Source organism: Cyprinus carpio, chromosome B5, assembly GCF_018340385.1.
Source record: "Cyprinus carpio isolate SPL01 chromosome B5, ASM1834038v1, whole genome shotgun sequence".
Taxonomy (NCBI): domain Eukaryota; kingdom Metazoa; phylum Chordata; class Actinopteri; order Cypriniformes; family Cyprinidae; genus Cyprinus; species Cyprinus carpio.
In genome coordinates this window covers 30,654,772-30,671,210 of record NC_056601.1, presented here as the reverse complement: position 1 = coordinate 30,671,210, position 16,439 = coordinate 30,654,772, and the positions used below count along the sequence as shown (strand labels likewise).

At 35.4% G+C, this 16,439-nt stretch overlaps 1 protein-coding gene across 1 annotated transcript; it reads right to left on the bottom strand.

Annotated features, from left to right (window-relative positions):
• Positions 1–1,614: 1,614 nt before the first annotated feature.
• osm (oncostatin M) lies at positions 1,615–6,544 on the bottom strand. Its single transcript, XM_042723107.1, has 3 exons — positions 4,066–6,544; positions 3,835–3,959; positions 1,615–2,380 (listed from the first exon to the last, which is right to left on the bottom strand). The coding sequence occupies exons 1-3, from the start codon at positions 4,079–4,081 to the stop codon at positions 1,976–1,978; spliced, it is 546 nt and encodes a 181-aa protein (XP_042579041.1). The 5' UTR covers positions 4,082–6,544; the 3' UTR covers positions 1,615–1,975.
• Between the last annotated feature and the right edge of the window lie 9,895 nt (positions 6,545–16,439).

The following is a 16,439-nucleotide window of genomic DNA, read 5'->3' as shown; positions in this document are numbered from 1 at the left end:
AGGCCTTAAAACATCTTAAATTGGAGCAGAAAGTCTTAAATTCATGAAGCCAATGTATTACATATTACATGTACTGAAAAAAAAAATCCAATACAATACATCCAATACATTGTTTTCCAATACAAATATTGAAATATTCTTAAACCAGGATATATTTACTTCAGATGCGAAATGAAGATTTTTTGAGAAGTTTATTCTTAAAAAAAAATTATATATATATATGTATATATATATATATATATATATATATATATATATATATATATATATATATATATATATATATATATATATATATATATATATATGCTGCTAATTCACATACATTGCTAGATTTTTTTAAAAGAATTTATATTAAATATATATATATATATATATATATATATATATATATATATATATATATATATATATATAATTTTTTTCTTCCTCAAATTTACGTAGGCTTAAGGTCAGTTGCGCTCTCTTGAATGTAAATGATATTTGGCCTAATGTGAGATTTTACAGGAAATTTCATTTATTATGAAAGTGAAAGTATAAATTCACTACTTGAACATTTAAACGGTCCATTGCTCACGTATCATTGTCAAGTTTCAGTTCCAATTTAAGAAATGACCCATAACTCTTCAAGGGAGGGGGATTTTAAAATCTGAACCTAGCAATAAGGACATACATCATAATTTGGCTTACGTTATATTAGAACGAATGCTGCCATATTTGGCTTTATGCTTCACGTGTTTTGGATTAGATGATTAGATGCCTACTGAATTTCTTTCAGAACAAGAATAAGCACAGTTAAAGATTTTTTTACTCTTTACATTAATATGGGTGTAAATGTACTTCCAAATACTGGTGTACAGTTCGGTAGACATAGTTTTAACAAATTTTCACACAAACTGCCAACAGCCAAAATACAGAAGCCAGTTGGGGATACATGCCTACTATTAACCAATTAATCATCCTGATCATTCCAAAAATAAAACATCTGCACTGAAATTAGAAAAGGAACAAGCTTTTTCATAGCCACAAATGACATTTTGATTAATGACGGTCACTGGAGACAATAGTATTACACTGCAGACTTAGCAATAAGATCGAGTCAGCCACCTGCTTCCTGCTTGTAACGTTAACATTCTAAGGATTTTACACTCGGCTCCTAGAATTTGTAACTAAATTGTTATTGTTGTATTTTATTGACAGTATGTATGAAGTAATATTAATATCAATACTATTTGTAATGTTAAACTTGGTGTCAGTATTTTTTTACTCAAATTACAATATACTGCAATAGCACAAAAAAAATTCAATATAAATGTTTTAATTGCATTAAATTATGAATGATTATAAATAACATGTATTATGATACAAAATATTTATGAAGTAACAAATATTCTCATTAAATAGTGCAACAAAATCAAAATACAAAATAATGAAAAGCACAAATAATTTGATATAAATAAATTTTATTGTTGTATTAAATTACGATGTGAAGTAACATTAATATAAATACCATTTGTAATGTTAAACGGAGTACCAGTATTTTTACTCAAATTATGATGCAAAACAATAAAAATGAATATAAATATTTTTGTTAAACACTGACAATAGTTTTCTCAAAATACTGAAAAGGTAAAAACAAAATATTATTATTAAATAACACATTTCATGTAATAAATTACACTCCAGAACAACATGGATGAAGTAACAATAATATAAATATTTTTGTTAAATAGTAAGAATATTTCTGACTCAAAATACAAAATTTTGAAAAGTGCAAAAATATCTATAAATTTTACAAATAAATATTTCAAAAATGGTTGGAAAAATTAACATGAGAACATACTGCAAAATCTGGTAACAACAGAATCGCTTCAAGAGGAAGTGAAAACTTTCACAAATTAATAAGTGCAGTTGAAAAAAAAAAAATAAGGACTAGCTGTAAATAAAATGCATTATTTCTTTGGTATCAAGCATGTTACGGTTTGAGTCGTCTGCTTGAGGCATGATTTGGGATTTTTACCAGCTCATCCAGAAAGTCTAAAGAGGTCTCAAGAACAGTGCGGCCCCACTGTTTTCTCTTATATATCTCTTTAAACTGGAAGTCAGGCTCTGGTATGTTTGTGCAATGACCTATATGCTCTGCAACACACAGCTTGGTACGCTCTAACACAAAATCTACAGTTTTTCTTATTTCTTCATGAATGGGATTCATGCTATCATGTAGCTCACTTTGGTGTTGCTGTATCAACTGAAGAGCTTTCTGCATGAAGTGAAGTCCACACTGAGCTTTCTGCATTTTCTCTTTATGAGATAAATTCTTCAAGTGAAGTTCTGAGATTGGTTTCGGCCATGGTCTAATATCATTTTCATTTGCTGAGAGCTAAAGAGAGAGAGAGATGGTTCACGCATTAAAACAAAAGCCTTTGAATTATCATTTACAAACTCCGTTATTTCCTGTTAAATCATAGTTTGAAATGAAATGTCATGTAATGATCGAGAAATAATTATGAACACTAGAGAGAATTTATTTCTGACAGCTACTACACATAGCAATGCATTGCCACAATTTTGTTTAATACACTATACTGATCTCATGATACGATACTCGCACAATACTTTAAACAAAACCAAAAATAGACCAAATTTTCAATTTGGCAGATGCTTTTATCCACTGAAGGTGCACATGTTCTACTTTTTGAGCTACAGGCTTTAATTATTTTTTTCACTTATTACTTCTAAGACATACAGTATTAACCAGAACAGGAATATTCATGATTCTGCTTAGATGAAAATACAGAATTTTGTTAAGCCACATGCCTGCACTCTAGTCCTGACAACATAAATATTGTATTTTTTTAATTAGAATTGGAATTAAACATGAAAGCTCAAATATTTGATGTGCTCTTTGTGTGTGCGTTGATCAGTTCATATGATTCTCTTATTCTAAAAGCCTAAATTAAATATTTCTAAACTTTGATTTTTGGGTGATGCATGATGCATATTGTTGCATATTTGTATTGTGATTTATTCTGACATTAACAGGTACTTAAAAATTCTGGTGTTTACCATCATCATCATCATCAATGTAAAATCTTGATATTAAAAGGACGCTTATAAAAATAAATGTCTTGTCACTTAAATATTTTTTTACTAATCACCTAAAATTTAACAAATTTAAAACATGATTGTAACATTTGTAAATTTGTAATAAAGTCCATACCATAATTCTTATAGTCATAATACACTAAATTGTAAATAAAGAGTAGAAAAAATATAATTTCTGTCCTTCAACTTCAAAATTTCACATTCAATTTACTCACAATTTAAAACTTACACCAATAATAATAATAATAAGAGACAAATGCACATCTAAAATATAACAGTGGCACCATAAAGCATTTGGGCACTAAATCCAACTAAAATGAAAGTCACTGCATTAGATACCTAAATATGAAACCGACTGGCAAACTCTGCATTCATACGTCCATTTAAAAAATGTTTTTTTTTTTTTTAAATCACCTTGAGACCAGTTGCTAAAAAGTCACTGAACAAATATTGAGCAGTATTTGTTGGTTTAGATATTATATGTGAAGAAGTGACAGTCAGACATTGTTAACTGTGGCTTAAAAACAGCTTCTTTAACAAGTTCACAAAGCAAAAGACAAGTAATGCATTTCATTAAACGTGAAATGTTAAAGTAGAAAGACTGTTCTTTAAAATCCTTTTATACGGCTAATAATTAATTCTAAATATTTTTACAGTGTCTCTTGAGCTCATAAGCATTTTGATCACATCTGTTTTTTTCACCAAATACAGAAACAGATGAATACTCACAAATTGGTTCAATAGAGCTTCCATTCTGAACTTTGTGTAATTGATGCGCTCTATAAAATTACATTCTTTTGCCGGTCTGCATGTCATCGCCTGGATCATCATTAAAATCCACCAAATCAGAAGTCCTAAAGAGAAAAGTACACTGGTTATTGCCACGCATTAAAATACCATGTACAGCAAACACAGTGAATCTCAGAAAGTATCTTACTAAAAATGACATATTTAAATGACCTGTTTTTAGCTCCATGGTGAAAATTCACAGTATTTTTTTTAACTCTGTGTGCTAGAGCAACTCTTCAGAGTATGATACGTTTTCATGCTCAAATCTGTCAACTTTCCATCTTTTATACGCCAGTGACTGCTTAGTCACAAGAAAGGAAATGTGTCTAAGGATGTTATCTCACACTCTTACAAACACTTTCAATTAAACTCAAGACGTTAAAGGCTTATCTTTGCGGATGGTTTTGAACTGATAAATGTGAGGTGTCATGCTGGGATGTTTCCCTGAGTTCGAACGAATATGTGATACACGCTAAGACTCTGTAGGTAAATCTGAAGTGCTCAGGATGCCTGTCCTCAGAATCAGTTTATGACAATGCATTTCATGAGATGTTCTGATCATGTGATGTGTGATTAAATTCTGTAAAATCCCTGAATTTACTTTTTGTTGAGAGATGATGAAAATCCAAGTGTTATGTTGCCTTGAATGTGAATGTAATGTGACGCTTTGTGACTCTGTCACTGCAAAGTTTAGTTTTTATGGGGTTCTTTGTTACAAACACAGTAGGTTATGTCAGTTTTATCAGCCCATGCATTAGGACACATTTAAGTACATATGCAGACATAAAGTCACTATTCACTTTCTGTTGAATTTTTGTGACTGCATTTGTCATAACCTAGATGTGATATCACATGTGAATTCGTTCCTGGGAATATAGTGGGAGATACAGTATGCATTTTTTTTCCTCATAAGTCATTTTCTATTTCTATTCAAAGTTACATATTGGAGATTTCCATCCATGCTGCTCAGAAGAGACTTAGTACAGTAGGATATACGTGGGAGATGTTTTGCTTTCTAAGTATCGTGGCCTTGTGTTAAAGTTAAGTTTATAGGCTCAGACCACACACTGAGGGGAGCGACCCAGTGATAAACACGTTACTTTGAATCGTCTGTTTTGTGATGTCTAATGTCTCAACTACTAGGCTACACTAAACAGTAGGCTATATGCAATCTATCTGCATTTGTTATTCTCTTGCTGACTATCAGCGAAACCAAGCACGCAGTTCATGTCACAAAAGTGTTGTGTCTGTGTCAGTCATTTTTAGCAATGATCTTCAGAACTCTTTTGGAATATGTAAGGGATAATCAACGACTAGCCGTGCATTAAAACTGAGCGAAAACTCCTTATTAGGCCTTTATGCATGCCAAAAACCCATACGTATAATATGCACGCCAAAGTCCATTTTTGCATTTTAATACCACGAGTTTTCGTTTTTATTTGGCGTACTATTTTTATGCATTTTCATTGATACACCCCAACCCAGAACTGTTTAAAACCAGAAAGCATTCCTTTTAAAATCCTTGTGAGCATGTTGCAATACACCTTAGGCCGGTTAGATGCCATACTGAATTTAACGCTAGCGTAAATAAGGCTGTGAAGAATGGACTTAAATCTTTACAGTTGCATGCACTGTCTAAAGATCCTAGATCACATAATTTTCACAACTTTCACAAGGGTTTATGCATTTTTTTTGTTACTGTTTTATTAAAGTTTCCCACCCGGAAAGATGTTTCATTATTTGAACAGCTTGATATGTTGTTAAACAAAAGTATTAAAAATGCACTGTACTTCTGTCCCTCACAGCCTTGTTTTCACTTCTGTCCAAAATTTAATATGGCAATATACCAACTAAGAAACTGTAATGTAATTTGCTTTGGATGAACTTGCTATACAACCTAGCCTACTAAACTAATAGATGGCAAATGATCAATTATTGCAAAACTGCAACAGTAACAGGAAAGTGATAAAAACATTTAACTCCACAAATATATTTGACCCACATCAGATTCCTCAATCTATTTGAAACTGCACGTCACGATTTTGCGAGGGAAAATCAATAACGCTGTGAGGAAATGCAAATGCATGCTTTACAATCTCTTTCTGACCACTTCCCTTTTCCTGTGTTCCATAAGAACATGGAAAGTAATCGAGGTAACATTGCACACAGATCTTCAGATATTCATTCTTATCTGATAAATGTTCAAAGCTAATTGATTTCTCCATCCCACATACAAGATTCAAACGAAATGATTTTCCCCGTTATTGACAGATCAATTTCTATTCTGCTGAATTGGTTTCTCTATGCTGTGGTGCCAAGCCACACATTAATTCATCAGAAAACATAGCATCAATGTAAGTGGCTTTTAAAAATTATATCAGACCTTTCTCAAGAACTAACTTCTCTTTTATAAGACATTTGTACAATGACTTTGCAAATACCAACTCAAGGTGACCCCCTACCTTTATTTTGTTTTGACCATAGATGGCACAAAGTCTCACCTCAACACTTTTTAATATTGTCATTTCATCTGAATATCAACATCTCTTTGATTTAGTCAGCTGAAATGGTTTTAAGGTTAATTGATCTAATTTTGAGTCTCTGGAAAGTAGTGATCTATGACATTGTATTATGTTAAAAACCTTTTTTTCTCTCTCTCTCTATTGGTTAATGAGGGATTTGTGGACACATTATTATTATTATTATTATTATTATTATTATTATTATTATTATTATTATTTTAGATTTGTAGAGTAAAAATTATAGTTTTTATTTTTATGTAAAATGTTAAAATTAGACCTTTGGGGTAAGACAGGCCTCAACAATTGGCAGAGAAGGCCCCAAGTAACATGTTTTTACTTGTGTAATTTTTTTTATTTTATTTTAATTAATGTTATTATTCATTATTACCATATGCATTAGACGTACATTTCAGACATTTTTGCTTTTTTTTAAAACCTATAGGCTAATTAAGTGAAATCATTCATTTTGAATTCATAGTGTTGCTATTGTGACATATCTTCAATTTAAAATATGGGCAATTAAATATGTATATATTCATGAGCCTGTATATATGTTTTAGAATACAAACCCAATTCCAAAAAAGTTGGGACACTGTACAAATTGTGAATAAAAACAATGCAATGATGTGGAAGTTTCAAATTTCAATATTTTATTCAGAATACAACATAGATGACATATCAAATGTTTAAAATTGATCATTTTAGGGGAAAATAAGTTGATTTTAAATTTCATGGCATCAACACATCTCAAAAAAGTTGGGACAATGCAATGTTTACAACTGTGTGGCATCCCCTCTTCTTTTTATAACAGTCTGCAAACGTCTGGGGACTGAGGAGACAAGTTGCTCAAGTTTAGGAATAGGAATGTTGTCCCATTCTTGTCTAATACAGGCTTCTAGTTGCTCAACTGTCTTAGGTCTTCTTTGTCGCATCTTCCTCTTTATGATGCAGCAAATGTTTTCTTTGGGTGAAAGATCTGGACTGCAGGCTGGCCATTTCAGTACCTGGATCTTTATTCTACGCAGCCATGATGTTGTAATTGATGCAGTATGTGGTCTGGCATTGTCATGTTTGAAAATGCAAGGTCTTCCCTGAAAGAGATGACGTCTGGATGGGAGCATATGTTATACCTTTCAGCATTGATGGTGCCTTTCCAGATGTGTAAGCTGCCCATGCCACACGCACTCATGCAACCCCATACCATCAGAGATGCAGGCTTCTGAACTGAGCGCTGATAACAACTTGGGTTGTCCTTGTCCTCTTTAGTCCAGATGACATGGCGTCCCAGTTTTCCAAAAAAAACTTCGAATTTTGATTTGTGTGACCACAAAACAGTTTTCCACTTTGCCACAGTCCACTTTAAATGAGCCCTGGCCCAGAGAAAACGCCTGCGCTTCTGGATCATGTTTAGATATGGCTTCTTTTTTGACCTATAGAGTTTTAGCTGGCAACGGCGAATGACACTGTGAATCGTGTTCACCGACAACGTTTTCTGGAAGTATTCCTGAGCCCATGTTGTGATTTCCATTACAGTATCATTCCTGTATGTGATGCAGTGCTGTCTAAGGGCCCAAAGATCACAGGCATTCAGTATGGTTTTCCGGCCTTAACACTTATGCACAGAGATTGTTCCAGATTCTCTGAATCTTTGGATGATATTATGCACTGTAGATGATGATAACTTCAAACTCTTTGCAATTTTTTTCTCTGAAAAACTCCTTTCTGATATTTCTCCACTATTTTTCGCCGCAGCATTGGGGGAATTGGTGATCCTCTGCCCATCTTGACTTCTGAGAGACACTGTCACTCTGAGAGGCTCTTTTTATACCCAATTGTGTTGGAGATTGTGCTAATAAGTTGCAAATTGGTCCTCCAGCTGTTCCTTATATGTACATTTAACTTTTCCGGCCTCTTATTGCTACCTGTCCCAACTTTTTTTTTGAAATGTGTAGCTCTCATAAAATCCAAATGAGCCAATATTTGGCATGACATTTCAAAATGTCTCACTTTCAACATTTTGATATGTTATCTATATTCTATTTTGAATAAAATATAAGTTTATGAGATTTGTAAATTATTCCATTCTTTTTACTCACAATTTGTACAGTGTCCCAACTTTTTTGGAATCGGGTTTGTAAATTTACCTTCTAAATGAATCTCTTTTATTGGAATTCTGCTTTGTCTGTCATTGGTTATTCACTTATTCAACTAAAATACAGTTTTAAAAATGGTTTTTTAGTATTTTACACACACACACACACACACACACACACACACACATATATATACATACACAGTTAGGTCCATATATTTGGACACAGAACAATATTTATTATTTTAGCTACTGACCAAAACATATTCAGTTAAAGTGCACACTCTGGGCTTTAATTTGAGGGTATTCTCATCAAAATTGGAGAAAAGGTTAAGGAATTACAGCTATTTAATAAGTATATTTCAAAATATTTCAAGGGACCATAGGTAATTGGACAATTGACTCAAAAGCTGTTTCATAGACAGGCGTGGGCTATTCTTTCATTATTTCTACATCAATTAAACAGGTAAATCATCATCATGCCGTCACAGGATCTCTCCATACAAGTAAAACAGACAATTGTTAGGCTTCAAAAGATATATCCATACAACAGAGAGATAGCAGGAACATTAGGAGTGGCCAAATCAACTGTTTGGTACATTCTGAGAAAAAAAAAGAAAAAAAAAAAACACAAAAGGCCTGGGTGTCCACGGAGGACAACAGTGGTGGATGATCGGCGAATCCTCTCCATGGTAAAGAAAAACCATTTCACAAATTCCAGCCAAGAAAAGAACACCGTCCAGGAGGGTAGACGTGTCACTGTCTAAGTCTACAATCAAGAGAAGACTTCACCAGAGCAAATACAGAGGGTTCACCACAAGGTGCAAACAAGGCCAGATTAGACTTTGCCAAAAAAAAAAAAATCTAAAAAAGCCAGACCACTTCTGGAAAAGCATTCTTTTGACTGCTGAAATTAAGATCACCTGTACCAGAATGACAGGAAGAAAAAAGTATGGAGAAGGCTTGGAACAGTTCATGATACAAAGCATACAACATCATCTGTGAAACATGGAGGAGCAGTGTGATGGCAATGAGCATGCATGGCTTCCAGTGGCACTGGGTTACTGGTGTTTAGTGATGATGCTAGAGAACACAGAAGCAGCCAGAAGAATTCTGAAGTGTATAGGGATATAGATTCAGTCAAATGCAGCAAAGTTGTTTGGATGGCGCTTCATAGTACAAATGGACAATGACCCAAAACACACATCAAAAGCAACCCATGAGTTTTTGAAGGTAAAAAAAAGTGGAATATTCTGCCATGTCCAAGTCGATCTTCTGATCTCAACCCGATTGAGCATACATTTCACTTGCTAAAGGCAGAAAGACCCACAAACAAACAACAACTGAAGTCAGCTGGCCAGAGGCCTGGTGTGGTCTACTATTGTCTTCTCAAGATGTTAACTGATGGACTGGAGTAGTGTGGATTACTTGTGGAGTTTTCATCAGCTTTTAGGACTTTAATTCGGACTGCACACATTCACTGCAGAGGATCCACTGGTGAGCAAACGATGTAATACTATAATTTCTCCAAATCTGTTCTGATGAAGAAACAAACTCAACTACTGTACATCTTAGATGGCCTGGTGTTGATTTCAGTCTTTCTGAATGTACATGTATTAATGGTACAGATAGTTTTGTCACAGATACTGTATGTTATCAGAAATAACAAGGCAGATTTGCATATGTTCTACAAGAAAAATGTAAATAGCACTATAATTTCCCTAATATTCTGATATTGCTATTACTGGCTTTGATTGGGTGGAAGGTGTGTTATAGCTTCCACAGTGGGTTGTTTTCCTTCCTCCACAGGTAGAGTAGGAAACCGGGGGTCTGTTTCATAAAGACAAGTTTACCAAATAAGCCAGGCTTATTTCAGTTAGTCTGACTTATTTTGAACTGAATCAGCTGACAATTAGTCAGACTAACTGAAATAAACCTGGCTTATTTGGTAAACTTGTTTTATGAAACAGGCCTGTTCCTTTCTGCATTAGGAACACTTTTAAGTAAGTACTCCCTTAGTGGTAGGAACAGGTAATTTACAAACAAATATCTGAATCCTCAATCTGTATGATGATAACGCAGTGGCATCATCACAGCACAGCATCACACTCCCCTTTGATGAAACTGACAGAGCTAATCACGACACAGGAAAGTGTTCCCACAATGTTTTTTATTCATGTTGTCATATCCTGCCCACAACTGCTTCATGCTCAGACTAGAGAACTTTTTTCTATGCATTGGCAGAAAAAGTAGTTAGTTGGAGATGGGTACTTTTTAATGACCAGTATAAAAATTTTGCCTTTTGCATCATAAACTTCTCCATTGCCTATGTGCTCCTTTATCTTTAACCGGATAGATATAAAATAAAATGTCTATTATTATAATTATTATGATTTTTATTATTATAAAACAGACAAGATATTTTAATGGACAAAATGTATTTTTGAAGAAAATGTTGTATACAGTCAAGTTTTTATTTTTTATATTTTGCATTAAAGGATTAAGTGAACTAGATATCTATAACGAGGGATCAGATGGAGTTGGGATCCATATGCAGCTTTATTAATAGACAAGCCGAGTCTGACAGGCAATGTTTAATCAGCAGCGTGAGACAACGTAGGCAAGGCAAATATAACATTAACAGAGTCCCAGGAAAATGGTCGGGGCAGGCAGCAGACAGCACAGAGTAAATCCACAAGGCAGGCACGGTCAAAAAGGCAGGCAGCAAACGAACAGCAAAGAAACAACAGTCCAGGTAGGCAACAGAGAATCAAACAGGGAAATAATGCTCAGAAATTTTAGCAGCAGTAGCAAAACAAGACTTCACGATGAAGGCTGGGAGAGAGCTGTTTAAATAGTCCCAGGAAATGGCTTACACCTGTGCAGATGATCAGCCTCAGGCACGGGGCTATGGGGAATGAAATCCGAAAGAACCAGTTCGTATTTGGGTGACATCTCCCTCTGGTGGTGTCTGGAGGGAGCCACAGAGGCTTGATTTAACAAAACCCCTCCTAACCCCCCACCCCGCAAGCAGGTCCTGATGCGAGGAGGCAAACGACGCCGGGGTCTTTCCTCAAGGTAGCGGAAAATGTACGTGTGCCATGCGGGTAGATATAGCCAGACCCATTTGATCTGGACGATAGCTGGGATTAGGGTGCCGATGGCGATCAGCCTGTTACCTTGTTCTGTGAATGGCCCGTTGAAGGTGTACGAGTGCCTTCATTCCAGGTTTCTTCACTACGTTGGGAGCCAGGAGTTTACACAGCAGGTAATTCTGAGGGGTTCTCCGAACCAAGGGAATAGTGGGAGTTGGAATTCCAGCACACATTGGAGGGGAGTGAGGCGTGTGGTTGGCTTGTGGAGGGAGTTCTGAGCATATTCGTCCCATAATAATTGGAAAGGAGTGAGGCCTGTGGCTGGCTTGTGGAGGGAGTTCTGAGCATGGTTGAGTTTTTTGATTGAGACACGCTCCACTTGACCATTGGACTAAAGGGTGGTAAACGGAGGTGAGGCCAACATGAGATTGAGTTGTCTGACAGAAGGCAGACCAAAACTTGAAAAGTGAATTTTGGTCCACGGTCAGACACTATATCTCTGAGGAGGCCATAATTATTCAGACAATTGAGTTATTGTTTGTTTCTCAGTCCATGAATATACACGGGTTGTGACTTCTCTAGCCAGGGAAGCCCCAGGATGATGGGGTCTATGGGGATGTGCTTGAAAGCGGAAAGATGAATAGATGGATGGTCCTCAGTGTGACTGGCTCCTGTGTGCATAGATAGATCTCCGGTGGTGAAACTGAACCTGGCGGGAGCCCAGGGGGCAGTCCATCTAATGCTGCCACTGACAAACAAGAGTCTTCAGGGAACAGGGGGTATACTATGAGTCTTAGACAATTCAGAGTCAATGACATTTCCTGCTGCCCCCTAACTGAGGAGAAGCGTGGTGTTAATAAACTCCCCCACGTTACACCTTTAAAGTAACTGGTTATCTCTACTGGTATGTATGATTGACAGAATTCCTGACTCACTGCGAAAGAGTTACGAGGCCGGACGAGTGGGCAAGATGCTCTCAAGTTGTTCCAGGTAGTCCCAGTATAACATAGATTCTAGTGCAAGCGTCCTCTCTCTCTCTCTCTCCTCCATGTTGAGATGAGTAAAGCCGGATCTGCATGGGTTCGGTCGCTGGTGGTAGTGGTGCCGTTTATGGTGGAAACAAAGGAGTGTTTGAGGTTGTCACTTGGAAGAGGATAGAGTTGTCAATGTGAATAGCCAGTTTCAATTAACTGGTCACAGGATTTGCCCTCATGGGCGTGGCAGGCCAGGTTTCAAGATTTTCAGATTTCAGTTCAGCGAAAGACCATTTTGGAAGGAGTTTGAGGGGATAATCCAGCTACCCCGTATTGTACAGCGAGCGTGCGAAAAGGAAAAGAGTGTAATCAGCCACTGAGCCTCTTCCCTGCAGGAGGGGAAATTAGTTGTTTCACTAACCTCTTTGCACCCGCTGGGTGTTTTCAAAAAACATCCTTGAAGCGTTGAATGAACAACTAGTGAAAGAGGGAGAAAAACAGTATGGATTCTGCCACCTCCACACAGCCAGCGGTTTTTTTAGCCCAGTCCAGCACTCTTCTGGTTAGGAGGAAGAGACAAAACAAAGTACAATGTGGCTTTTCATTTGTTTGGTGGGAGTTGGAAAAGAATGATTTTAATACGTCATATTTTTCTGTTATCAGGGTGTCAACTCATGTCAATGGCTGCCATTGTTTTTCTTCAAGCTTCACTCCCACATCTCTTTTACAGCTTTTCTCTTACAGGAAAACGGACCAAAAATATTTATGACTTATCATGGACTACACAATGTATTTTCCATTAGTGCTGTCTGGAATGAAGGGAATGTCCCTTCCACTAATACCTCCTGCGATGACTAAATTTAAAATGCAATGTAATTCCTTCAAAATGAATTATAATACACATTAAAAAGTATGTCAAACTCAATTTCATGTCTTTTGTTTTATGTACACACACATACATGCATGCATATATATGTACACACGCAGATACATATCCATGGGTCAAAGACGTTAAGATCAAAGTCCGAATCAAAAGAAACTGACAAAAGTTATTTTATGTCCACAGAAAGCACATTAAATGTAAATAAAGTGTCTACATTTTAGGTGTCAAATAAGTTTTTGAAGAATAAAGTGTCAAAATTTGGTCAAAATAATGTTCCATTATCATTCAGTGTAATACTTATAGTTATGTAAAAATAACTGACCTGTATATATTAAAATACATACAATTTAAAGGGGTCATATGATGTTGCTAAAAAGAACATTATTTTGTGTATTTTGTGTAATGAAATGTGTTTATGCGGTTTAAGGTTCAAAAAACGCATTATTTTTCACATAATGTACATGCCTTCTGAAACGCATTGTTTTTTACAAAGCTCATCGGTCTGAAAAGCGAGGTGTGCTCTGATTGGCCAGCTATCCAGTGCATTGTGATTGGCCGAATGTTTCAAGCGTCTGACAGAAATGTTACGCCCCTCAACATATACTGTTATGGCGTGTCCCAGTCAGAACACCAGCATGACAGGACAAAATCAATAAAACCCATTACAGACGAGGCAGTTGTTGCATCCAGTGGGGACATAATTACTGATTATAATGACTTATACTGTCTTTTTATGTTGCATTGCATATCGCGCCATGGAAACATAAAACCATGTCTACATTTGTGATCTGAGAAACAACAAGTGCTACTCTACAGTGCTCAAAATTCGCATTTGAATCATCAGTGGCAAATCCTTTACATATGTAAACCTACTTACATACTGTGAGTCAGAAGTGCCAGACTGTCTTTGCAAAGAGTGAGGAATGGCCAGCGGCCGGGGTTTGCGGCAACCACATGTGATGACCCCGGGCTGGACTCCACTTCGTCCACGGTGAAAGCCGATCCGGCAATCCATAGCGAGAAGTTGATGTATTTCCTCAGCGACCAGCAATGATCAGCTCTAGGCATGACAAAGCAGATACTGTGCTCTTTTGGAAGGCCAAAAAAAGTAGTTTCGCTTTCACAATGAAACACACAGCTTTTCCATGAAATAGTGCCAGCGGCAACAGCGAGAATGATAGCTACGTCTTCTTTCTTTGCGTAAACATTTGGGCAGCATTTTGCAAATCTTCCCACACAGTGACATAGAGATGTAAGGATATGTTTAAACGAGCTGTTTTAGGAGGGCATGGACAAGTCTTTATTTTTTTGCATGAACATTTGGGCGGCAAATCTTCCCTCTTCATGACGTAGACATGTTGTTGTTTGTTTAAATGGGGCTTGTAACACTCCAAAGAGAAAGGAAAAATTGAAATCGCATCAAATGACCCCTTTAAAGCAGTATTGTTTTTATGGTTAAACCCTTTTTTGAAAGAGAAAGGAAACACACACAGACACAGACACAGACACACACACACACACACACACACAGACACACACACACACACTTATACAGTATATATATATATATATATATATATATATATATATATATATATACACAGACACACAGACACACACACATATATGAATTACTTATACAAAAAAAAAACAAATGGATGGTTGGGAAAATCATTCATTAAGCATTTTTTCAGTACCTCTCATGTTTGTGTTACATTGCAATTTTATTATTATTATTATTTCATTATTCAAAATATCAATAAAGAGTAGGTTTAATGACTAACATTTTTGCCTAGTACTATAAAAAGTGTTAAAATTACAGTATTGGTTTCAAAAAAGTCATTCTTTAAATAAATGGCTTATTTTTCAGTAGCTAGAACAAAAATCACTTTATCACTTTTTATGCATGAAGTTATTTTAAAACTACAATAAAAATTATTTAATTAATTTTAACATTAAAATTGTAAATTCTATTTAAGTGTTACTAAACAGGCATATTAAAATTATGCTCTTCTCATAACTAAATGCAGTAAGTGTAACTAAATGTACTTTCAAGTTTTGTGACTGCATGCACAACCATTTAAACACATTTCAATAAATGCATGAAAACAGTATTTCTATAGTCGTTTATTGAACAAGCAGCACAGTTACAAACAAGGTATGCAATTCCTTTGACACTGTATAAAATGTACCAAAAATTCATTTTAGATAAATGCACCTAGTCTACAAAAAGCAAGAATAACAAATGCTCAGAATCATTACTGACCTTACACATTTTATGCACACCAGTAACCTTAGTCTTTGCTGATATTGATAGAAACGAGATCAAATAAACATATGAAAATAGCTCCTTAATGGCACTGGAACTGCATTAACAAGTTGTTTATTTTTAATTTACAATTTTTGATACCATGATCTCAAAAAGCACTTAAGAAACAATTATTCTTATGCTGCACTGGTGAAAATAGATTGCCTATATAAAGAAAAACATACATAACATTCTGTTTCAGCAGCACTTCCAAAAGCACTTATTTATAACAAAGATATATTTCTCTCTAAAAAGAGCTTAATTCATTAACCAGTTCTGATTTCTGGATTTATTAGCGATTGTGCCATCAAAATACAATCAATAAGTGCATTTCTCCTCGCACAAATTTGATTCTCCATCAGCTCAATTTCTTTAATTTGACTTGTGTAAATTTTTGTGTTTGGTTCACTGGTAGTGAATTAATATAGGTCACAAAACAGCAGCCTATTCTGGCATGAAAACAAACACAATTGCAATATACTGATAGGAATTGAAGGGAGGTGTACACTTGATTTTTATGAAAATGCAAATAAAATTGCATTTAATTTCCTTTAAAGGAATAGTTCACCCAAAAAATGTAAATTTGCTGAACATGTACTCATCCTCAGGCCAAGATGTAGATAAGTTTGTTTCTTCATCAGAACAGATTTGGAGAAATTTTGCATTCCATC

What these genes read in the sequence shown, in the direction of transcription:
- osm (XM_042723107.1), bottom strand. An exon ending in AAGCTCTATTGAACCAATTT is followed by an intron (nt 2,381 to 3,834) that starts GTGAGTATTCAT and finishes CTCTCTCTTTAG; the next exon opens with CTCTCAGCAAATGAAAATGA.